The sequence below is a fragment of the Solenopsis invicta genome, chromosome 2, assembly GCF_016802725.1.
Source record: "Solenopsis invicta isolate M01_SB chromosome 2, UNIL_Sinv_3.0, whole genome shotgun sequence".
Classification (NCBI taxonomy): Eukaryota; Metazoa; Arthropoda; class Insecta; order Hymenoptera; family Formicidae; genus Solenopsis; species Solenopsis invicta.
Window position 1 is genome coordinate 19,590,115 of NC_052665.1, and position 25,365 is coordinate 19,615,479.

General features: G+C 35.1%; 2 protein-coding genes across 6 annotated transcripts in view; one reads left to right on the forward strand and one right to left on the reverse strand.

The window, feature by feature from the left end:
• Positions 1-25,365, reverse strand: part of LOC105193959 (alkaline phosphatase) — a 204,364-nt gene that overhangs the window by 53,170 nt on the left and 125,829 nt on the right. For all 3 annotated transcript variants that reach the window (XR_005574230.1, XM_039446365.1, XM_039446364.1), the window contains 2 exons: positions 10,672-10,846; positions 1,764-1,942 (listed from right to left, as the gene is read on the reverse strand). Coding sequence is in view for 2 of the 3 variants with exons in the window: in XM_039446365.1 (XP_039302299.1) it covers positions 1,764-1,942; positions 10,672-10,846 (354 nt within the window). In the remaining variant the exon portion in view is untranslated. The remainder of the gene's footprint in view (positions 1-1,763; positions 1,943-10,671; positions 10,847-25,365) is intronic.
• LOC105193867 (caspase-1) overlaps positions 12,702-25,365 on the forward strand; it is a 40,204-nt gene continuing 27,540 nt past the window's right edge. Inside the window, exons 1-3 of one of the 3 annotated variants that reach the window (XM_039446367.1) lie at positions 14,053-14,136; positions 15,047-15,271; positions 18,421-18,671. In XM_039446367.1, coding sequence (XP_039302301.1) covers positions 18,488-18,671 — 184 coding nt within the window. In that variant the 5' untranslated portion in view covers positions 14,053-14,136; positions 15,047-15,271; positions 18,421-18,487. Of the gene's footprint in view, positions 14,137-15,046; positions 15,272-18,420; positions 18,672-25,365 lie in introns of all 3 variants that reach the window. The other 2 variants (XM_011158533.3, XM_011158525.3) reach the window with 2 other exon arrangements.

Sequence of the window (25,365 nt, forward strand, 5' to 3'; positions counted from 1 at the left end):
ACACTTTCTATCGAATCGAGAGATTTAAATTTTTTACTAGAAACATTACACCTCTCAATTTCTAATTCCATCTTTTCTTGATGAGACACGCAGGACGGGCTTTAATGAGAAAGAAAGTTTTGCTTCAACTTTCTTAGGAAGCAGCGTACCAATGAAATCACCCGCGGAGTTCTTTGCTTCATTTAGACTTTGAAACAAAGACTATTTTTGAAACATATAGCACATTACAAGTTATTCCAAAAAGTAAGAATTGTTAATTAATTCTATTGCACTTACAATTAGTTTATACAACACAATATACTTTTTCTTCACACTTTTGATATGTAAACGTTTGGTCATTCAATACGGTCATTATTTTAAAACGTGGAACGTCCTTTCAGTCGTAATCGGTTTAGATTTCTAAATTTTTTCGGTAAAAAAAATTTCACGAAAAAATATCTTCAGATTATAAAAAAATGCAGATTTTTTTCTTACGTGAATGATACTTTTAGATTAGCAATTTCCGTTTGTTCCGTTAGTTTGACTGGGAGAAAAAGATGCAGAAAAGCGTCACATGATAAAAGACGTGAATAAACTGCGAGACGTATGTTTTATGTCTATCGATACAAGATAGAAAGTGCAATAAAGCGTGATAAAGGAGACGAACGAGCCTCCGATATGGGTTTTATGTCCACTCGTATGCAGAAACGAATCATAACTGTGAAAACCTCTATACGTCATCTGGCGAACGTAATCGTATCCGACAGGCTTTACATCTTCGATCGTTGCACCTTTCAACTTGTCGTGGAACGGGCAATAGATCTAAATACTCTATTTTTTAATTTTATCGAACGCGAGTTGTATTCGCTTCGTATGAAATGCGCTTGTTCACGAATTATCTTGTCATCCAATTTTACTGGAAAGATTCATAAACCGAAATTTTATTATTTGCGGTTTGCGTAGAAATAAAAATAATCGATCAAGTTTAATATTCGAACTATTGAAATATTCTTTAATAAAAAATCTCGTAAAATGTTATGAAATACAATAATAACCTAGCAATTTCATTCAGAAAGTACGCAAAACAATCAATTAATTAATTTGTTAACTAAAATAATAAACTAAAAATTATAAAAATATGTAATTGTAATTAATACATTGAGAGAAAAGTTTTTTAAATAAAAAAAAATACATTTTTTTGAAATTATATATTTTGATGCATTTATTTGTTCTGATTAAGTAAAAATATATACTTTTAAGTAAAAATCAACAATCAAAAATTAACGATTAATTATTATCCGTAATTAATTGTTTTCAATCAACCAAGAGAGATTTAATCACAATTACATACAACAATTAACTTTGATTCATTTTAATGAGTAAATATTTAATTGATTAATGCCTAAGATTTATTGAAATAAAAATAACTGAAAAATTTGATTGCGGTGTAAGAATGCATTTATTCTCTGTGCTAAAGATTCAAATTTATTCTGAACATATCACACTTTTAATTGATTATCACCTCTCAGAAGGCAATGGCAAACTATCTTTACCACGATAATCACTGTATGGAGCATGCATTAAATGGAAATCATGATCTTTAGTCATGAAGAATCGACTTGAGAGAGAGAAAGAGAGAAAGAGAAAAATTTAAATTACACTTTTCGAATATTGGAGCTTGCCAAGTATTAAAAAATATAGCTATTGAATTTATGTAAATACGTAAGGTGCAAAAAGTATCGAATATTCTAGCCATACACGAGCACCGGGATATTATTACGTACAGTGATGTTACAGCCGGGCTCGTCTTCGAGCAGCTGACGCGCGATGTCTTTGCAAGAGGTACGTGCAGCAGGTGGCACTTTGCCGTCGTCCTCCCAGTAACGGCTGGCCGCGTGTGCATAAAGAGCCGCCGGTGTCGCGTGTGTAACCCTGGTGGTTGTAACCAGCCCCGTCGATTTGCCTGCGATCAGAAAAATCGAATTATTGCTTTTTTGCGATGAAATTTTCTCCTTTTCTTCCCTGCTCTCTTTCTCACTCTATCTCTCTTTGTATTTCGATCTCCATCTCTTTTTCTTCTCCCTCCCTCTCTCTTTCCTTGTTCTCCACTGGTTTCCACGAAGTTTCCGGCGCGTACGTGCTTTCGTAAATCACCCCTTCGGATCCTCGCGGTCGTTCGTATCCGCGTCTGACTTTATCGCGTTTAAGCGGGCCAAGCGTGCACCGTCACTGACGCAGACCCGGAAGACAAATTCCCCGAGTAGCGACCTCCGAGGCGAATCAGCACGATTTATACTTCATTGGGGGCGAAGTGGATTTTAGAATGTCGAACCAAACCAGGTAGAGCCGTACAGGGATTATTACCGGCGAGGTCGGCCGATGTATTATTCAGAGGGCTCTCGAATTGACTGTAACTCTGTATCGTAAAGCCGCGATGCGGTTACATTAAACTCACTCTCAGGCTAAATTCTCGATGAGGACCTGAATCTTTCAAAATCCTGAAATTAATTTCTGCAACGACAAATACTTAATATTCTATTACGATTCTACACTATCGAGTGCATGACATTCCAATTCTTACAATTGCAATACACTCATTGTGTACACTTTCCGCGATTAAAGAGATATCTGTTCTCTTTTTAAAATCTAAATTCATGCGCTTGCACAATATTTCAAATGTAATTCCGTTTTTAGAGGAAAGAGAGAAAGGGAGAGAGGGAGAAAAAAAGAAAAAGACGACTGAATATAAAATATTTTTCATTAAGGCAGAAATTTGTGATCTTTTCCTGATATTCAAATCTAAATATACTTTATATCTAGGGGAGAATTACCGAATGCGTATTGTTTAAGTTATTTTTATTATATTTCCCATTTAGTATTAATTTGTACGCAAATAAACGTTGGAAATTGTAGCTTGATGCTTCAGGTACCCATTACTATAATATTTAACCTTTTATTGATAACAAATAAATTTTTTTATGAGCCTTGTTTGCAAGCTTGCTGCAAAAGACGATTTAAGCTATTGGTTGCCTATGCCTGTGTTTCCTAATAGTCTTTAAAACTATTGAATTTATGAATTAAAATAATTGAAAATATCAAGAATTATTTTAATTTCTTATTTTATAGTTTATCAAAAAAAAGAATAAAATATTCAATTATTAATAAATAAATTGGTTTAAATTAATTTTTGCATTTAACATATTTGTACTTATATCAATTATTAGTTTTAGCATTATCACTTATCGGTCTTACATTAATATTATTTATTGTAATGAAATTTGTAATAGTACAATCTAGAAAACTTGATAGATTTTATAAAAATATCGATTTAACCTTTATTTTACATTCTTTGCAAGTATACAATGAATGTTAGATATTCTATGATAAATATTTTTTTATAAAAATAATTCTGTATAAAATTGCATGTTTATATTATGAGCTACCTAAATAAAAAAATGACATTGATTGTATCAATAGTTAAAAGTGTTATTATAATGTACAAAACAAGATGTAACTTTGTTAAAAATTTTTGTATCTATATTACTAATTTATTTCATATTTTTGTTATTAAATATATAGTTTCTATTAAGTAAAAATGTAAAATATAGTAAAATACTATTTAAACAACCGATGTGCATTCAGCAAACCTCCTTTGCATCTCATTAAACTAATTAATGCATTTAACGGTTAAAGTGGCAATGTTACGTTTGAGAGCTTGGCCATGATTGCGAAAAGTCGGAGTTACAATGCACCGCCCGAGAGTCAAAGATTGCATTTTAATTACTCTAGTGTTTGCAATAAGCTTAGCAACCATCTCGTAGGTTTCGCTTAGCGCGAACGAGCTAAGGAATTAAGTTGGCACGCAGGCTCATGTAATGTGTGCAGCTCTCTGCTGGGGTCAGTAATTACGCGAGTGGCTTTAGCGTGGATGGTTCGATGCTAATTGACCCGAGTGTGTCGATGCGTAGTCCTTCATTAAAGATCCGAGAAAGCCTTTGATCTCGATATCTCTAGTCGAAATTATCGTTGTGTGATCCCATTTAATTCACATTACTTCTAAGCCAGAAAGCAAAATTGTCAATATTAATTCTCGAAAGGTTAGATTTTGAAACTTCGTGCAGTAGCATTACGAAACCCAGTTTGAAGAAGAACGAAGTCATTGCATTTCGCATAGAAATAGTTTAGGGCTACTTCGACCAATTTCGATTAACTTTAATCGAAGATTAACTCTCAACAATATTGTCTGTCAGCAGCTCGTTATTCTTTGATTCTTAAAAAAATTAATAATTCCATCTATGCTAAAACAATTATATCAGATACTTCGATCAAATGCAGATTATAAAAAGAAAAAAACAAAAATTTGGCGTCTTGTTCTAATAACAATTTCATTTTTTATGTTGGCAACTCTCTGCTGGGCGAATTAACCGTTGATTAAAATTAATTGGAGTTGATCGAAGTGGTTTTTAGTGTAATCTACAATGAATATTTAAAATGTCAATTTCCATTCAAAACAGCATACACTACAAATTCCAGACACAAATTAAATTGGAGAATAATATCAAAACTGCAATGTTACACAAAATTCTAATATCATAATAAAAAATTATTATTAGCATATTCTTATAAGTGCAATCATTATCATACACTTTATTATAAATATATAAAGATCATGACTTTTACAAAAGTTATCTTTCTTTTTTTTTAAGATTTTTTGAATAGTTGGAATCCAGTGGTGAAAGTTTAGAAAATTTTATTACCAAAACATTAAAGTCATTAAAGATATTTAATTATATATCTTGTTTCGAAAATTAAATTATTTTGGCAAGCAGCAAATGCTTCTAGTAACGGCGCGAGGGTACGACAGAACTTTGTTTCTTCGTTAACTTCGAGTGACTTTTTGCTTAAAGAGAAATTTAATTTGAGGCTTAGCTATCGAGTTATCTGAAGTTTCAAATTAAAAAGTTGTGTAAAAACAGCAGGTGTACTAGTTGAATTTTTGCAAGAAAAGTTCTAAAAATTGTTCCCCGAACATTCACATTGAAGGAATACGGAAACCGGGAATGGCCCATTCTTACCGCCAAAATGGCGAAAAAATTCAGCCAGCGTTATTGGTCTTTTTTTTTTATGCGTGCCACATAAATTTAGCCGCAAGGGAACGAGGTAGCCTACATCAAGATGTTCTCGGGTCGGCGGTTCGCGAACGTAAATATTCCTGCGGGATCGTCCGCCGGATCCTACGCGGTCGTACCAATTCGTTCCACGCTTTCCGATGGGCGAAACGATGGTGCGATTTCGTAGGTCGCGCACGACCCGCGATTCAAGATGATAATTCAAGGAGTTCCGGAGCGCCGGATGAGAACTAGTGGAATCCCGATTCGCCCCTCGAGATGCGCGAAATGGACTGTAGTAAGTCGCACTGCAGCTCGAGGACAGGGGCAACCTATTCTCGCAACTTATCCCTTCTGCAAGCGAAGTAGCTTTAATGCGCGAACTCCTTAGCGAATCGCGATATCGGGAAATGACATTTCGAATCTCAGGGTTTACATCTAACGGGATATAGACACTTCTACGAATCCGCTATGGAATCGGATATTGATCCGATGACATTTTATTTTAAAGTGTCGATACTTAATGGCATTGGTATCACCTGCAGTCCGCGATAAGTACAAGAAATATCCGTGCCGTAGTAAATTGATACAGAAAATATCGATATAAAGGAAAGTTGCTGAATGCGTGCTGCTCGCCTATATCGTACATCATCAATATTTTATACTTTTGCTTGATATAAACATCATTTAACAAAAATGTGAAATAAATGAAGAATCTATAATCGTCGTTAATAAAAATTTTTAATAAAATACATTCATATTTTGTGCGTTTTAACGTTTAAAAAATTAGATACAACCAGTATTAATTTTTGACAAATTTCTGCAGCTAGTAATAACGTAATTGTGCAATTTATATTAAATTTTTAATAAAAATATTTTAATAAAAAAAATTTATTGCAGAATATTTTACATTCATAGTACGTGCATGTTTACAGTTACTATAAAGATTAAATTAATATTTTTATAAAATTTATAAAGTTTTAGTAACCTCACTTTTATTACAATAAATAAATGATATAAATGTAAGATTGATAAATTGATAATATTCAAATTATTAATAGATATACACGGAAAAAAATGGTTTTGATATACGGCTTTTCTTTTCCAAAATTTTCATATCAAAATAATTATTCGATATATTGATTGTAATTCTATTGCTAATTTATTTTTAATCGATTTTTAGTACTGCAGTCTATATGCGTTATGTGAACCTACATATATTTGCATTTATTCTGCAATATTTTTTCTTTATTTCCAATAAATGTGAATTTTTTTTTTTAACAAAATCAATTAGTCTTTTAATGTTTTTTTGTGACGAGGCCACTCTTGTTTCTTTCGAGCCTTTGTGCAGTGTTGTCATATTTTTATTTATAAATATCATTTATTAGTAATAAATATTTCATAACATTAAATTTGGAATCGATTGAATAATAACATTGACCAATGTAATCGTTAATTTTTCAATTTAAAATATTGTTAAAATCGTTATACAAAATATGAATACGGGAATAGTAATATCACCTTTTCTCCTATTTAAAACATTAATCTATAATTTCCGTTTATTCGCGCATAAATTCGTGTCAAATGGGAAATATAATAAATAAAAATAATTTAAGTCCATTAAGGCATTTGGCAACTCTCCCGTATATTATAAGATAGAAAGCAGAACATTTAAAAAAGTAAAATATATAATAAAACGTCTAGATTATGAAATAATTCGCAGTCGTGATAAACACAAAAAATATCTCTAAAGCGATAGAAAAAATTGATACGCACCCCAATAAATATATGAATGTATAATAAATATACATATATCACAAAATGAATAAAATAAAAGAAGAAAAACCAAAGTTATGCTTTAATTTTATATTTTTTATACTCATCTATCCTAATTTGCTATTTCTTTTCGTTCTTTCAACGTTTGCTTTTTTACTCCGCATTTCTCGCCGTGTTGCGGAAGAACGACGATTATTCTTTGAATGATAGATAACCGTACCGCTCGCTCTCAATTATCGCCTTTATTATCCCCATTATTTCGCCATCGTTTTTCCCGCTCTCACCTCTGTTTTCAATTTCCCATTTTCTTTCCGTTCATTCGCTGTCAAATTTCCATCACTGCCGTGCATCACCTGACTTTACAGCGTCGCGCTGAAGAACGTGACAAACCGCCGTCGACGACGACGAGAGGGCCAAAAAGCCGCGACGCGGCCGCGCGGAAAGCCAGGGGTGTCAACGGCAAACGGCACGCGATTAATCAGCTGGGCCATTCATCTTAATGATCGCGCCAAAGCAAGCTCGTCCTTTCATACCCGCGTGTACATACAACGCCGGTGGCGCGCGTGTCAGCCACCCGTACATTCGCATACATATTGTCGGGGTCGGCCACCGCCGCACCGGCCGGTTCTGGCAACGTGTCAACTGCTCAAAAACACAATGCCGCTGTTTGTTACCGTAGATGCCGGCGCGGAAACGATACGGCGGCCGTCGGATCCTGTCGTGATACATCGTAATATCACGCGCCTCAATAAGGAAGAAAACTCGTTAATTGGCTTCCGGTACTGTAAAATTCCCGACTTCGCTGAAATGAGGCAACATAATACCCTTGTAATTCGAGAGGTAGCCCCATATCCTCAATTAACCATTTCTCGCCCGTCAATAACGGGCTCGAGTTTGCGGAGAGAAAGGTATCTGTTTGCGAGAGGTGAGGGTGAAATAAGCTGAGATGGCGATCGCTCGTTGAATACCTAGCGCGTCTCTGGAGAACTTGTGACGCTTCGCTCACAATCAGATATATCGCGTAGCGGTACACATTTCGGTGATGTTTATTACTTATTCAACGCGCGCGAGAGATTCGCCAAACATCTGTGCTCTACCTTACGCGCGAGCAAGAAATTACAAGCGGATTACAACAAGCCGCGACGCGCTCGCTCGTACTTCGCAACGCGGCCATCGACAAACAAACCGTAAGCGATTACTAATGATCGCGCAGAAGCGCCGCAGAGTATAACGTTAATTCGCCGCCATCGCCTGCACGCCCACTCGTAAACTTACAATTTGGCGGTAAAAGCAATTACAACGGTATCGCCGATAATTACTTCTGCAACAGACGACCCAGCAAACGATGTTTATTGTACATATATACTCTATACGTACTTGCATATATACATGAAGTGTGTACACGTTGACAGCTTTGATTTAGCTTTACGGTGCCGGTTTAGCTACGGCGTAATAAAACGCTATTATGGCTCGTGCGATTTATCCAGCGGGTAGACAATGTCGTGTAACAACGATGCCTTTGGAGGCGCTGCGCTTGGCTAACATCGTCACGAGACACCGTGCCTTTCTCTAATTGCATTTTCTACCGCCGCCGCTGACAAGACGGCCCTTTTGAATACCGTACTCGCCTTTGACGTGCAACGCGTCCGCGTGCATTTCCTTATGCTACGATGCGCGTTTCGAATACCTTGACATCATAGACGGACTGATTACGCGGCTTCGAAATTGTCTTCTGTTAATGGGCGTAAATTACAGCTTGTGTACAATAGCTGAAATTCCTGTCGATTATCTCAAGAGAGGTAGAAAGGTTTGTAACAACGGAGAAACTCGGTAAACTTTGACTTGCTACTACAATGAGCATTGTAGGATTCCATTTAATATGAAATCCTTTTGTGGGCTATTTACGCTACAGGATGGTTCCTCGTGGTAACTCGAACATCTAGAGATCATCACGGTTTTGATAAAAAAAGAGAATGGTCTACATAAACCACATTAATTTTATAAACCATTAACTAATTTAAAATTAAAATTAAAATTTTAACTAATTTAAAATTAGTTAAAATTTAGTTGACACAAAACTTTTTTTTTATTAACTTACCCAACTTTGCATTATACACTTGGTCCTCTAATAACTTGGAAATTATTTCACAGCATTTTCGATTATTATATAATAAACTGGAATAAAACAAATTTAAATAATGAAAGTGAAAATAACGGTGAAAAGTGTACAAAATGAAACAGAGTACTTTTTATTATTATAAAATGTGAATAAATAACAAAATAAAAATTGGTTGCAGTTAGTTTTATAGAATATTTAATGCTCTTTAATTAAAAATAATTTCAATATTTTCGTTCATTTCCGAGTATTTACAGAACAAAATTGCAAATTTACTAAACACGATAAGTCAAGTTAAAGCATATTTAAAACTTTGTAAACTTGAAAATAGTCTTTTATTATTAATATATAATATAAATAGTTCACAAAAACTAATTCTCTTGAGTCCATAATTCTTTTTTAATAATATTCTTGCTTTGAGTCTCTTTTATCGATATTTTTTGATAGTTAAAAAATCACAAAAATAATAATTAATTAATTTTCAATAAGTAATGCTATTACACAAATCCTATTATTACATTACATGTTTAGTATCTTTTGATTTAAATAAATCATAATCAATAAAATCTTACAATTTATGTAAGATACATTTCGACGAGTCAATATGCTACTGCGAAATTACACTTTAATTAACAATTTAGTTTTAAGAATTTTCGAATTGTCTAATCTATTTCCTGCAAATATATTAATTAACGTAAGACGCGCGAAGTCACAAACATCCGAGCTTCGAACTGCGAAGCATGAAACTGCGAAAGTTCGGGAACAACGTACAGAATATTCTCATATGTACGGGCGCGATTTAATAAACAGCACGTGAAATCTTCCATTAGGTAGAATCGTTCTAGCTTGTGCAATTAGCGCTAGCCGTAAATTAGATATCGGCTTCCGGTCAAGCGCTGCGTTGCGCTGCGCTGCGCTGCGCCGCGCCAAGAATACGATGTGCCCCGCGTGTGCGGTGAGCGCACAAGCGTGAATTCAATTTATACGTGGGCATTTAATCGTGTGCCGTGTTTGGGCAGTTTAATCGTTTTAACGCCCGTCCCCGGTAAATTGGATGTATGCGCAGATTAATTACGTTTGCTCATAATGACGAGATCGCGGGATCGTAAACGCCGCGCCGTGAAATTCAGCACAAAGTAACGATCCGATTAGAAAGATTAATCTGCCGAGATATATGTTATAGATGTATAGATCGTGTTAGATCGTGTTAGATCGTTTATTACCTTTCCTCTCGTTTAAGACATTTTGATATCGGTTGACTTGCGAACGTTTGAATTTTGTTTTCTGATGTATCGATGCTACTGATTCTAAGATCATCAAGAAATTTGCATTGCACATCAGCACGGAAAGAAGTTTTGTTAAAGTCTAAACATTTAAACACAAATCTGGGAATAATTCTGTTAGGCTATCAAAATAATTCTGTTGGATACTTAAATTGCTTGCTAAAATGACAAATATTTAGAACCTTGCTCATCACGCTTAAACTTTCTACAAAATTATTTTTAAACTTGTCTTTTTTTAATTTAAATTTTTAGATAACTCGGCAAAATCGTCCTTTTCGTGTGTATAAAAAAAATGGATTAAAATTTAAAAAAATATTGAAAAGTTTTTAAATATTCCGTTTCGCTTTCTTCTTTTGGCAGCTACTTAAATAATCCCACGCTATATCACGCTGTATCGAAAAAGACTCACCTTGATCCTGGGCCCAATTAATAAGTGAAGGAACGTGCGCCTCTAAACTAGAGTAACAGTTCTCGAAACGTGCCGATGAATCCAGACCAACAGTCTCGTAATTGGCTTTAACTCCACAGAGTAATGCCGTCGCGCATGCCGACGATTCGCCAACTTGAGCGTCCATGTTGTACGTCTGGAAACAAGATAACAAAGATTAATTGCGTATTTTCGCGTAATCGAATTGCGATTAATGTGAATTTGTGATTCGAGACATTTTTACTACAGTGAAAAAAAAAATACATTTCTCAATTAATTGTATCTATGTAAAACTAGGCCAAAGCGGTCTGCACTTTGTTTCATTACAAATTTTTCAATCAGTGGCCCTTCCGCAAAATTCTGCCAGCATACGGTCCGTAAAAAGATTAATAAAACGTACAGAGAGTTTTATTTTTCTGTTCATATTTCCCTAAAACTTAAATTATGAATACTCGTGAATTTCAATCGCGTACAATCGCAATTGAAATGTATTGTAATTAAGAGAAAGAGATATTTTGTTATTAAAGTACATTAAATTCAAATGAATAATAATAATAATCCAGATCCGCCACGCACTGACCATTTCATTAACAAAATATCTTTTTTGATATTAAATTTGCATGTTGCAACTATTAATGGGACTCATTCCGTCGGAAACAGTCCATCTAAATTGGAGCAATTTTCAGTGCTAGTATTTACTCAGAACGCCGGAATTTTGCTGTTTATCCGTATGGTGGTTAATAATGGCCTCGGTCACGTAAACAAGGCGTTACCACACATCAATTTTCGCGAAGGAACGCGTTAAGAATATCGAGGGAGAAACAATAAGTTTCGAGACAAAGAGAAATTCCGATGTAAGTGGACGTCACCTCCTCTATGTGTCATGACTGGCGATTTTCGTTGGGTAATGGGATATGGGTCGAAGTGTGTCACCGATGTCTAGGAACCGCACGTCGCTTTCAGCGTTCTAGGGTAAGCACTGCAACGAGCAAATGGACATTTCCGTTCATCGGCTCACTCGACTCAGTCCGGCCCGAGCTTTGATGAAAACGACAGCTGTGCTCTATTACCGCTGGCGATTCGCGAATAAAAATTGCAAGCGCCGCTCTTCACTCGCCGCGGAAATTAATCAAAACGTCCACTCGACGATGCCAATAATATTTTAATAAGAATTTTAATCGATATAGGAGAATTATCCACGAAAAAAATATCGGAAATTACAGGTTTTACAAGATAACGTTTTCTATACAATCAATTATACCCACAAAAATTATAGTGACATCTCATTAGTTTTAAAGACTCTTACCGAATAGTATTATAATTTCAAAGTTATTACATTTCCGTTGTTACGAATACCGATATAAACAATCCTTCAACTCTTTCAGGTCTAATGGTACATACAATGATATATATGTATCAATAAAATTAAAAAAAAAATAATATCTTTGATAAATACTAAACTGTTTAGTCCAATCGAAGCACGTTTTAAAAAAAATTGTCTAAACTTTAATTAAAAAATGTGATAAATGCAATCATAAGATGAAAAAAGTGATTTACGGAGTTAGTTCTGAAAGTTTTCGGATCATGAAAGATTCAACATGATGCGCCGTATTACTTTCGCACGGCAGTTACTCATATATAATCGATATTATAAATTTCTGGTGATATTTAGATTATGCATAATGTACAAACGCGCGTAATTTTCAAGCTTTTCGATTCAATGATTGGAAAAGTAGCTAGTAATAAAGAAATGTTATTAACCAATACAAATGTGAGAAAGAAACACCCATAATGAACAATTATTTTACATATACGCCACATAAACGACAAAATACGCTTAATTTGCATTACAACCGTAACAAATAATTTCATTTCAATTCAATATTTTATTTTTTTGGATTAGCTATATTAGATTATTATTTTGAAGTTTTATTGAATTTTGACTTTATTTTTATATTCAGCAATATTTCAAGTCTGTAAAAATAATTAGACAATCTATATAGTACCTTATTTCTTAAAAAAAAATTCCTGATCTGAAAAGATTGAATCGAGTTTAAGAGATTTATCAATATAAAGTAGTGTCTGAAACAAAGTCGTGCCTACGGCAACGTTCGAAGGAGGCGTTTTGGCATAAAATACCGCTGATATCCAACATTTTTTTTATTATACGACTGACCGTTTGGGTATTCCTTCATCCCAAAGGGAATCGATTGATTGGTTCGAGTGCGTCTGTATTTCAGAATTCGGTGACCTAGCATCACAATACTGCCGGAAGCGTCTCCTTTCGCACAACATCCATAATTAATATACTCGTCATTATCATATTAAGCCATGAATTATCAATTCAAACATCGTTATAGATTAATTAAAGGGCCATGCAGCATGATCTATTGCTAAGGGGCGTTAAAATAGAACGCCCAGAGTCTCGAAATGAAGTTCATAACAGCGAGAAGCCGTATGCCGACTAAACACATCACAAACTTCAATATCGTTAATATAAGTTTACAAGAGAAGAGATATGACTTGATTGTTGATATTGGACAACAAGAATGAACATTCAAAGTTTTACTTTCAATTAGATGAGCAATATTAAAGTGGGAAAAAAATGATCAACCAAGACACTTTCTTCCTTGAGACATTTAATTTTTTAACACAAAAACTGCTTATTTATGGTACATTATTAACGATTATTATTGGTAGAAAAGAAAATATAATGTAAAGAAATATCGCATAATGAAACAAAATTTAGAATTAAGATGACACGAAATGATCATACGAAATATTCTTCCATATGAATGCGCAACCATCAAAAAGAAATTTAAGATAAAGTTAAAGGGAAATTCTGTTTTTTTTGTCCGCCCGCGGCACATCAATGAACATTAATAACATCTCATATCAGATTGGTTTGCCTAAACAATCAATTTCAATTTTCATCTCAGTAATATGCCATTCGCTGTAAGAGAGAGCTATTATGCAGATGCGTAATTCGATTGCCTAATTCGTATCTCATTAAGACTTTTTTTATTTAAAATTATTCATTTGCTACTGGAAGTAGTCAAATGCAACAAAAATGACCAATGTCAAGGAAATCGGTAAAGTACGCGATATGCAGCGATAGGAAACCGTTCAACTGCCTGTGACAGGTACAGAGGTGCCGTAGATTATCGTTGGATATTATCAGAGAGTGCTGCTTTTATCGGGCTTTTCTCGGTCCGACACGTCGATAAGATAAATTTAGTCGCTCAAGATGTGTCTTTTGACGTGCAGGTGAGAGCAAAAGGCAGTTAAACGCGTAAACTAAAATAGGGAGATCGTTACAAGGTAACCGGCAACGGGCAACATGCAGGCGGACGACAAGTGCACTCCACAGCCGGAACAGCGGAGCATTTCAACGCCAAACAGATCGCAACAGAGCGTGCCGGACGGATGGCCGTTCAGGAAGGCAAAGTAAGCACCACTTCGTCACGTCGTGACCGATATAAAGCGCCGAGATATGGAGGCACTGAAAGTAATCGACGTGTGAGTGACGCGATAGGTGCGCTTTTCAGCCTTTTCTCTTGCTTCTCCTATTTCCACTCACTGAAGCAAATATAAAGATGTATCTACCAACTTTACGGCCATTTATAATCTTTATTGAAAACTGATAAACATCCATTGCATTTAAATGATGAACAAAAAAAATAAAATTGCAAAGATACTAAAATTTTATGATGTTCTTTTTTATAGTTCTTGTTCCCAACAGAAGTCATAAAAAGTGTCCAGTGTCACACTAAAGATAACATAATTCACTTTGCATTCGCTTTATTTTCAACGGTCAATTTCTTTATCTTTAATAAAAAGCTCAAAAGATAATTATTTCTTTATCTGTTTGTTTATATGTACATGCGATACTGATTGTAATGCAAAAACAGAATTGTAATTAATTCTTTATATTTTTAACTAAAATAAAATATTGACGTTTATAAATGCATTAAAAAATGTATTTTTTTTTATCATTTGAATATTCTATTTCGTTTTCAATTGCAAATGCCCTTGATTTTATTTTACTTTACCGTTCATTTAAATTCATATGTAACACGTGATAACATATGATCGGTAATATTAATTTTTTCAATTTCTGCTTGTTTTTCAAGCAAAAATTATTCTTAAAAAAAATTATTTTTATGAGAATTTGTTGTTTTCTACATCTTGAACCAATTTCAAGACAAGAGACTAAAGTAACAGATCCTTTTTTTTTCAATTGCGATTAAATGTAATTATTAAATAAAATGTGATTGAAAATTACGTCATTATTTATCCAATATTGCTTTATTTATTTATTAATTTTTTTTTTTTTCATCAAGATCTTTATGCACAGGTAGAAGCGAGTAGTGCTGCAACCCGCGTTATGCGCTTATTCTCGTAGCCGCGCATAACGCATGGTTGGTGTAATTGTCGGATACCGAAGAGGACGGGGGAGTATACGTGGGTGGAAAGCCGCGGCGGAGTAGATTTATATTCATAATAGCGGGGAGTTGGAGGCCGTTAGGCGCAAAATGTTTTAGAGCCCAAAGTAAACGCCGCAGTGTTCGCGGTAATGCCGGTAACTCACTTCTCCCACGACGAACATTTGTCTCGTAATGGCCACTGGCTCACCACGTTTATGACTAGTTTGTAAGCGCCCCGCAGTGGTTTTGTCACATTCGTTCTATGTTCTATCCTTACCTGCAGTCTCTCTCTCTCTCTCTCTCTCTCTCTCTCTCTCTCTCTCTCTCTCGCATCCTTTATATATTTCGAGTGTTCTTGATGAGTACGTTGGTGATTGTGCGTGTGTGCTACATTTATATATTCATGACTATATATCAGCATATCCACCCATAAGAACCCCCTCAGGCGATGCGATTTAATTTTTCTACTTTAAAGCTTCCATCGCCACGTGCTGTCGTGCTCTTTTTAAAAAACACAACTTTTAATGCGCGCAAAAGTAAACCGATACCAAGTGAAGTTTATAACGTACAATGTAATAATCTCCAATGCTTGTAATATGTAATGTAGAAGTATATTAAATTACGTAGTATAATCTAGAGTATTTAAGATTATATAGCGCAATGTCTAGGTGCAATATTTGACCGTGGCTCAACAGAACTTTTACGAGCACGCACCTAACCGCGCGAGGATTAAACGCCTCGAGTTTACGGTCCATTCAGTTCAACGGGGCTCAAACAGTTCTACCTCCGCATCCTCGCGCTATTCTGTACAATAATACCGCCGATTTACTTTCGACCGACGTAGCCGGGGCTCCGATCCGGAGCAGTCGTAATCGCGGTAACTCGTGAAAGTTGGATCGCGCGTACGTGCGAGAGCCACGGAAAGTCGAGGGCAGGCACCCGCACGATAAAACGCCGAATCGCGAGCGGAAGTTCTCGATTGCGATCTAAGTTGAAATTAAATTGACCGCGGTATGATCCCGCCGCGGCGCTGCCCGAGTCCCTCGGCTAAACAGGATATCCGTCTGCGTAAGCGCACGTGAGCGGAAAGTACGAGGTAGACCGGGTGCACTTTTCCGAGTGAGGCTCTCCTTTGCCGTTCGTCTCGTCTTGAGAAGAGAAATGCTCCGATATTTCCCTTCCCGAAACCAACCGCAAAGAGGCAAAACGTTCCGGAAACGCCCGTTTCTTTCCCTCTTTTTACCTCGTTGTTCTCATCTTTTTCCATTGCTGCGCATCGTCCGGGCCATCTATTTGCGACTGTCCTCAAGTCGGAATTCTACAACTAGCTACCGCCTAATTACACCAACTGCACAAAGAGATGTTGCACTAAATGCTACTGGCATTTATTCCGTCCGTAATGTCCCGTACTTCTACCTCCAGCGCTCCCCCCCCCCTCTCTCTCTCTTTGTGCAATATATTCTGGTTAATGTTTTGCTCATACTAATTTTTCCGCTTTTTTCAATGCACAAAAGTATCGAAAAATTACAAAGAATAACGAAAGATTCGTATTTTCGCAAATGAATGCACACCAGGCAAAATTTCTGGTAATTAGTCTATTGAAAATAAAACTCTAGCCACCTTCAACAGGAAGGATATACTTTTTCTTCGTTTTATATAAAATATTCCGTAATTATCGCGCCAAGTCTTCTCATCCGCAAGTTCTTTCATTAATGCCGTGTTGATTTTTACTTCCCGCTATCGAACGCTTTAATTTGCCATAAAATGTCAAGAAAAGAAAAGCCCGTTAATATTAATATAATATTTCCGTTATAAAACATGTTTTTCTGCGGAGAAAATAAAATTTAATTAAGATCCAACCCAGATATAAATAACTATACCGAGTTCCGCTTCGTTTCATTCTGCAGCTCCGTTTTGTTATTAATGGCGGAACTACGAAATCATTTGTTTCTCGCATCTCTCGTGCAATGTATAATAGTAAATTTCTTTATCTACATCGTTTCGTCGAAGCCATATCAAAGTTCGTGAAAAGTTTGGATCCCTCTGCACGTTTCAAGATAATACCATAGAACGTCATTTCTCCAACATTAATTAACGAAACACGATCGATCGCGAAGCAGAGCGTTCGCTTTAGTTTATCTTTGAAATAACATCACCAACTTTCTATAAGATAACGAGGGTGTAATGTTGTAGTCATCACGAACTTAATTATAATTTAGTGTCGACTATTATTATTGAAGCAAAATGAATTCTTGTATATGTTTCGCGTTTAAACGATAAGATTACTAATGTACATGCATACTGGTACATCGATTTTAAATAATATCTTTAATATATGTTCTATCAACTCTAATATTAATTTTATTATTAAAGGAGAATTGCGGAATGCGTATCAGAATACATAGAACATTTTTTATTATAATTCTCGTTTTGTACTAGTTTATGTACACATAAACGGAAACGTAAGTTAATTTAGGTACCCATTATTACGATATTTAATCTTTCATTAAGAACAAATTAATTTATTGCAACACTAGCCGTCTAAATGTACTTGTAGATTTTCCATATATCGTATCGCTTTTGACGGTATCAAATTTATACATTAAAAAATTGAAATATAAAGAATTAACGATTAATACTTATTTTAATAATTTATTGAAAAAAGGATCAAATATAATATTTAATGATAAATTAGTGTGATACTTCAGGTACTCATTAGTACAATATTTAATCTTTCATCGATAAATGAACTTATTATAGCCTTTTTTACATACATACTTGCTGCAATTTTTGCATTTTTTCATTTATATCAGTTGTATTATTATTATTTATCAGTCTTACATTAATATTATTTATTATAATGAAATTTGTAATAATACTATATATGGAATTTAATAGATTTTATAAAAATGGGTTCAGATTTTAAAATTACAAGTATGAATATATTATAAAATATTCTACAACATAATAAATCTTTTTTATAAAAACACAAAAATTTCGTATAAAATTACATAATTATTATTAGTTACATAATGTAATTAAATTAACATCAGTAAAACTTGGTTTTTTTAAGTTTTGTTAACACGCACAAAATCAGGTAAAACCTGTAAAATTTTTGTCTACATTACGCATTTCTCATTTTATTTATTTCATATTTTTGTTATTAACGTCGTTTATACTAAAGTAAAAATATAAAATACTAAGATGTAATTTAGGCAACTGGTACGCATTCATCAATTTTCCACTAAACGTATATCTAAATTAATTTAAATAACTTTTCAACATATTGTAATGATATTTTAAGCAGGGACCTGTTCGATATCCAAAAAGCAATAAAACTCGATGTGGATTCGTTCGCCGAAGAATACAATATGAAGCGTAAGAGAAGAGGAGTAGCGCTTATACTAAACCATGTTCGTTTTGAGAGCATGCCCACAAGAAATGGTTCTGTAAAGGACGCTACGGACCTCCAGGCGTCATTAAGCAGGCTCGGGTTCAACGTTCGAATTTACACCGACCCGACGGTCAAAACCATAACCACGGTCTTACAGTCGAGTAAGTATCGTATTTCCATCATCAAACTCCTGTGTAATCATCTTATGTAATCATTGCACTTTGTTACGCATTACCTGCTTCAATGACAGATCAAACAGATAGATGACAATGAGCTGAGTCTTTCCTGGGATAATGAACGCGGACGGCTCTCGTTTGAAAAAATAGTTGAAACGAAGAAACGATATCATTATTTCTATCCATTCGCAATATTGCAGACTGACACAACCACATCGTTAGCTCTGTGTACTGTCGTTTCTTATCTCTCAACAATGAGCGCACTTTCGTTTCGTCTCTCATCGTGACAAAGCGATAGAGTTTTCTCAAGATAGAGAGAAAATACGAAGTGTCTGAGAGACCCCTTACTTTTAATCGCAAACTTTTTAAAGAATTCGAACTTAATTATCGTTTAAAAGAGAAGAAGTTCATGAGAAAACAATTTCCACTTTTATAACGTTGATCTCTTCGTGATTAAATAATGAAATGGAATTTTTCCTAAAAATCCTTTTAACATAGTATAGTAAATCGCGATCTATTTTAAATTACACTAATTTACAAAGAAAATGTTTTTTTTTTATTATTTTGAATCGGACAAAATTCCTTATAAAGTTTTGGTTTCTAAAAACAATGCTGTAAATCAATTTTCACCAACAGTCAGGTTTCCGAAATAATTGAGATTTAATGTGTAAAAAATGACTTTTTTGCGTTATTCAAGATTATTTCGTACAAAAGATTAACGTTATCTTGAAATTCTAATTCGATATCTTAAATGTATTATTCTCTTATAAAATGCAATTTGTTTTATTTCGATATCTTGTTTTTTAGCTATCCTATAAAAGATTAAAGCAGAAAACTACTTCTGAGGTAGCGTCACACGCATAATTAGATCAACCCATCGAATAATGGAAAGTAGTGAGAAGGGAATAATTTTATCATTATTTGTCCTCTTTTGGATCATACAACTTTTGTTTAAAATATTTTCTCTTTTTCGAAAAATTCAAAGTTAAATTAAAACAAGACACTCTATATATAAATATACATTTAGTGGAATCTGTTAAAATAAATTACATTGTATATACGTATTAATAATCTTAAATTACATATATTATATATTATAAGCGGAATATTTGTTATCTCAGTTTCTATACTTAAACTCTTTATAACACGATTAAAAAAAATATTTCAAAAACCTGAAACGTGATGGTAAAATTTGGTTTGCGGCATTGATTTCAGCATCCAAAAATCTATAAGAAACATCTTGTCTGATTCAAAATAATTTTTTACTGTAAACTAATGTAATTCAATCTCTGTTGTATAATTGTACAAATAAGCAAATGATAGAAAATTCCGATACAGGCATGTAAAAAAATCATACACTGGTAGTTGGATCGATTATTGGAAAGTCAAAATCGTTTGCCGAGCGACTGTATTTGTAGTTAAGCTATCCAGGTAATCCCACACATTGATAATCTTCCGTTCGCCTAATGATATTGCGGCTATACAAAAGCGAGTAAGCTTTTCAAGAGCATTGATAATTGTCGATGGATTCTTTGTAGAGCCCGTCCCGCAGACGAGCGCAGACTAGATTCCGTCGGTTAACGCGAAGCGGATAATGATGCGCGCCGATGAGGACAACCCGACGACAAGTTATACAAACATTTTACAACGGAACGAGCTCATTAAACGTCTATTCGTCGCAGTGAACCGAGTTCCTCAACAAATAACTAACAAAGCAATCTCGTGAATACGGCTGTGGCAGGTGCCGCGGAAAGTGAAGCGGAAAGTCCGATGATTACAGAACTTCGCGTTGGATAAGAAAAGTTTTCGCGCCTTCGTCTCGGCGCGACACGATGCGCTTTATCAAGCCATATTCATTTACCACTCGCTTATAAATTCTAAGCCATCGCGCGCGATCCTACTTTATGGCAGCACGTACGCATTCGAGGAGTTCGCTTCCACAAATGACTGAAATGACAAATAATCCAACAAAAAGCGTAATTAAACATTCGGTAAAATAAACGAGAAATGTTACTATAGGTACTCGAGTCTCACGAGACTTGAATTTCACGTAGATAACAACGCTGCTGAATATACGAGACAAATCTGTCAACTAAAAGTTGATACGAAAGAAAAATAAGGAGAGAAAACGCCAAAACTTGGCTGTACAAAAATGCAGCGAATTTTTGTTCACCACTTCCCTCGGGAGCAACTAAAGCGGACTTTCCTCAAACTCCGCTTTCCGCCGATATGAGGGAAACAACGGCAGTAAATTGGAGGCAGGAGAATCCCGTCGGATTCTCTCTCGCCGATAGACTTTACACGTATTCGATTACCGAGTCGAAAGTGTACAGCGAGTATTGGAAGAGCGTTCGTTTACTTTGAAAAGTTCGCGGTCAGCGCGTGTTATAACTATGCTGTCATATAAATAAACTACCCCGCTTCGTATTTTACCACCGCGCCCGGACTCAACGCTTTAATTTTGTCTGGCAGCGTTCCACGTAAGCCGAAGCGAGAACGGGTTTCCTCTCTCTGGAAGTTTCACAAACGCGAATCGACTACTGAATGAGGGGCGAACTTTTCAATTGAAACGGCCCGCGTGTCGTTGCAGCTTCGCTTGTTCTTCTTTTCTTTCCATTGATCAAGCAACAATACGAGAGCTCTACACGATGCACTGCCGCCGATTTCCTCCACTTATGTCAATGATTCTTACTCATCATCTAGATTGCAACGATGAGACAAAACGATGAGATGCCATAGTTCAAAAAAATGTAGAGAAAATTGTCTATCGAATCTAAAATTCTTTCTTTTAAAGTCATGGAAGAGAGTTGCCGAGTGTGTACTCACACACATACACACATGTGCACGCACACATATAAGTTATTATATTTCTCATTTAGTAATGATTTGTACGTAAGTAAATGTTAGAAATTTTAGTTTGATATTTCGAGTATCTATTATTATATTTCTTCGTAATCTCTCATTAATTAATTTATTATAAGCTTTTTTTGCAACGTGCTATAAAAAACACGATTTAAACAATAAATTGCCTAAATGATACTGAATTGTGCGTTTCCTAAATCGTATCGCATTTTTTAAGTATTGAATTTATTAAAAAAATATATAAGAAATCATAAACATCACCCCAACTTGTTTTTTAATAATTAATCAAAAATGGATCGAATATATACGATGTAATAATAAATAATAATAATGATAAAATATTATTTATTTCATGTTTTTGTTTCACACTAAATGTTACTGATATTACATTATATTAAGGGAGTATTCTATTGTGTCAGAGCAAAAAAAATAAAAAAAAAATGTTGCGTATTTTTATTCTGTAGAATATCCCTGTAATGTATTTTATAAAAATTTCGAATATTTATGGAGCTACAGATCTATATAGAAACTTCAATGCAAACGCGATTTTCTCAAAACGTTTTTTTGGAACTGATATGTTCACGATTGAGAAAATCACTGAATCGATCTTCTACCAATTTTACAGGCTTATAAAGTAAACATCCCCTTATCGTCTGTACTAAAATTATGTTGATAACTTCATTTTTAATTTTGGGGCTCAAAGGCGTAAACAAAAATAGCGTAAAATTAAATTTATTTTTTAAACAAGTGCTATTTATTCACTTGTTTACGAAATTAATAATTCTAGCACCAACAATAGCCGCAAGTGTATTGATAAAAATTAACGATTAATTTTTCAACTTCAATCTACTGTGAGATCCAGAATAATGGACACCGACGAACTGTATACAATGCGGAAGTGAATTAAACATATCATTACTCCATTATTATTAGCATCTTTTTATTAAAGAAAATAATCAATTTTATCTACCATGTAATAAATAAAAGGCAAAAAAAAATTTTTTTGTAATACTTACTCGCCTCCTACACTTAAAAAAAATTTCTAAAAATTAATTAGAAAAGAGTACGACAGTAGAATACCTCCTTAAGTAAAAGTATAAAAGTACCTTGGATTTAAGCGATCAATATGCATTGAGCAACTCTCTTCTACTAACTTGATACTAAAGGCATCAAAAGCTAGTAACAGTAGAGAATGTTACTTGATAAAACTCATAAAATTAAAAGTACAGTCCTAAAAGTCCACGAATATTTACGACGTTACGGTTAGATAAGAATAGAAATTGAAGCTTTCTATCGCGAAAACGTTTCAAGCTCCTTTACAAAGAAAATGCATATCTTTTAAACTCCATTTAAGAGAGGCTATAAAGGCAATTAATAGTCATAAAGCAAGAACTAAACTTGTTCGCTGATAATCGATTGCTTCATAGTGCATTGATTTCGCTGTGTGAAACTTTAAAAAGTGTACTCAGTATATAAAGTATCATAAGAAGATAGATATTAGCTTTTAGATATTAACTTCAGATTAACTTGTGAGAAAGAGAGAGGTAAGAAAGAGGAAATAAATCGACGAACTATTACTTCAATATAAGTTGCTTTCACAAATTGTTTTTGAAGTTCCTAAATCATAGTTCCTAGCAGCACAAACCAGATAGAAAATAAAACTGTTACATGTACATACACTTCGGGATCAACACAGGTATATTCATTAAAATCGATGTTCGATAAACAAAATTGCCGTTGATAGACGCGTTTTAGCCTTATCGGGATAAAATTACCGATGTATTCAGACCATTTCGCGGTTGTTGGATTTTGTTCAACAACAAAACAATACCTTTTGTTTAGCGTTTGATCGAGGAAAATAAAACCGGATTCTCCATACGCGCTACATATCAACGTTGATGATCAACGAGAAAATCGTCGAGCGGGATGAATGCGACGCGTGCTGTTCGCTCCGTACGCTTTTTTGTCTCTCCGCGCGAATTTTTTGACCGCGTGCCAAAAACAAACTTTTTCCGCGTTGTAGTCGAGTGTGTCGGGCGCGGCAGATGTCACGCCGCGGAGTAACGCGACAGATACGACGGTACAACGCGCGACGGCACGTTCCGTCGCAGTCTTCCCGATTTCGCGCAATATCTTGCCGCGCGACCACAATCGCACGATATTGCGGCAACGAGACGGGCAAACATTTGCGCGCGCTGTTCCGCGTGAACAGCAAGATGCGACGCGGCGCGGCGCGGCGTGGCGCGAGCGCGCGCGACGATGCACCGGCACGTAAAGCACTCCCGATGTTTGCCGACACTTCCCCGCCGAAAAGCTCGATACCTGTCGCGATACCGTCCCATGACAGGCTCGTCAACGTGGCAACAGCATTTATCCACTTATCCAAGAGTTGCAGCCGGCAGCCTTGCGCGTCCTCGAAGAGTAGATAGGTTTTCAGAGTTAGCGTGTCAAGTGCAAGGCATCGTGAACATTCTACTTCGGAGAAGTGGAAGTTATCATGGGAAGAGAGCCGAGTGTCGTTCCCTCTGCTAATGTCATCTACGCGTAACACCGATACACGAATAGAATAGACGGAATTTACTTCTTTCCGGTTGGCGATCCGTAAATTCCTTGACATACTCGTTAGGACAGCTATTTTTCGACGTGGCAGTCGATAACGTTCATATTGACGTATACGGGTTTATATATATGCTCGAAACGTACGTTTCTCATGCCGACACGTCAAACGCAGATATTTTGAAATGAGAATATTTCACTTCGAGTAAGAACATATTATGCTCCAAGTTTCCACGTTACACGGTTCCTCATATTACATACGCCACCGTAATACGGCGGCTTAATCCCGTTCTAACGTTGCACAAAACGCACCGCTGTATTTACTTGTTCAGCATTATACAATATTAGACCATTTCAATGCTAAGTCACTTCTAGCTTTAGAGCGTAATGCTTGAATTAGTTCCGTTGTTCTGCTAACCTTGTAGGATCACAAACTACTTCCATTACTTCAGTAAGTATTACACAATTCTAAATTACTTTGAACTTCAATCGGAACTGCAAGATCTTAAACTTCTATGCACAGCAAATATATCACATTTTTACTTTTGAATGTACGTATTGCGAAATTACAGTTGCCATAATTTCGATGTTTGAAACGGAAGATGACATTAACCCTTTGACTACTGCTGACGCGCGACAAAGTTGTACCACTGAACGCACTGCGAAATTCAGCTGAAATTGTCAACGTTTCTTTCACGAAATAAATGCAGATCCAAACAATTCTGCTTGATAGACACAATATAACGAGACAGAAAAAAAAGGGTAAAATTCCTAACAGACAAAATCTGGCCACAATATAATCAATAGGAGCACTGCGTGTCAGCAGTGCTTTGATCTCTGCGTGAAGATTCAACCATCCGTCATGTTAAATTTAGGACTGAATAAAGGTTCTATTGTAAGCAATAATGCAGTTACCTTTTTCTCTTAAACATTTTTTTTCTTTTAAAATTTGTTTAAAAATACAAAATAATAGATAAATGTAGATTGAAACTAATAAACATTAGTGTAATAAATAAATAATGGGAGTAAATGTTTGCTTGTACTTTTTGCAATTTTCGCACTTATAATGAAGATGTATATTAGAAACTCTAATGTATATTTTGATTTATATCGCCATTATGTGGGCATGCTAACTTGAGTTATTTAAAAAGGGGTATAAACGAGACTCTGTCTTTTGGAAACTCTAAGCCAATATAGTTAAAGGATTAAGAAAAGTATACAATAATATTACTCACAATCAGTGTAATTTAAAAGAAGAATT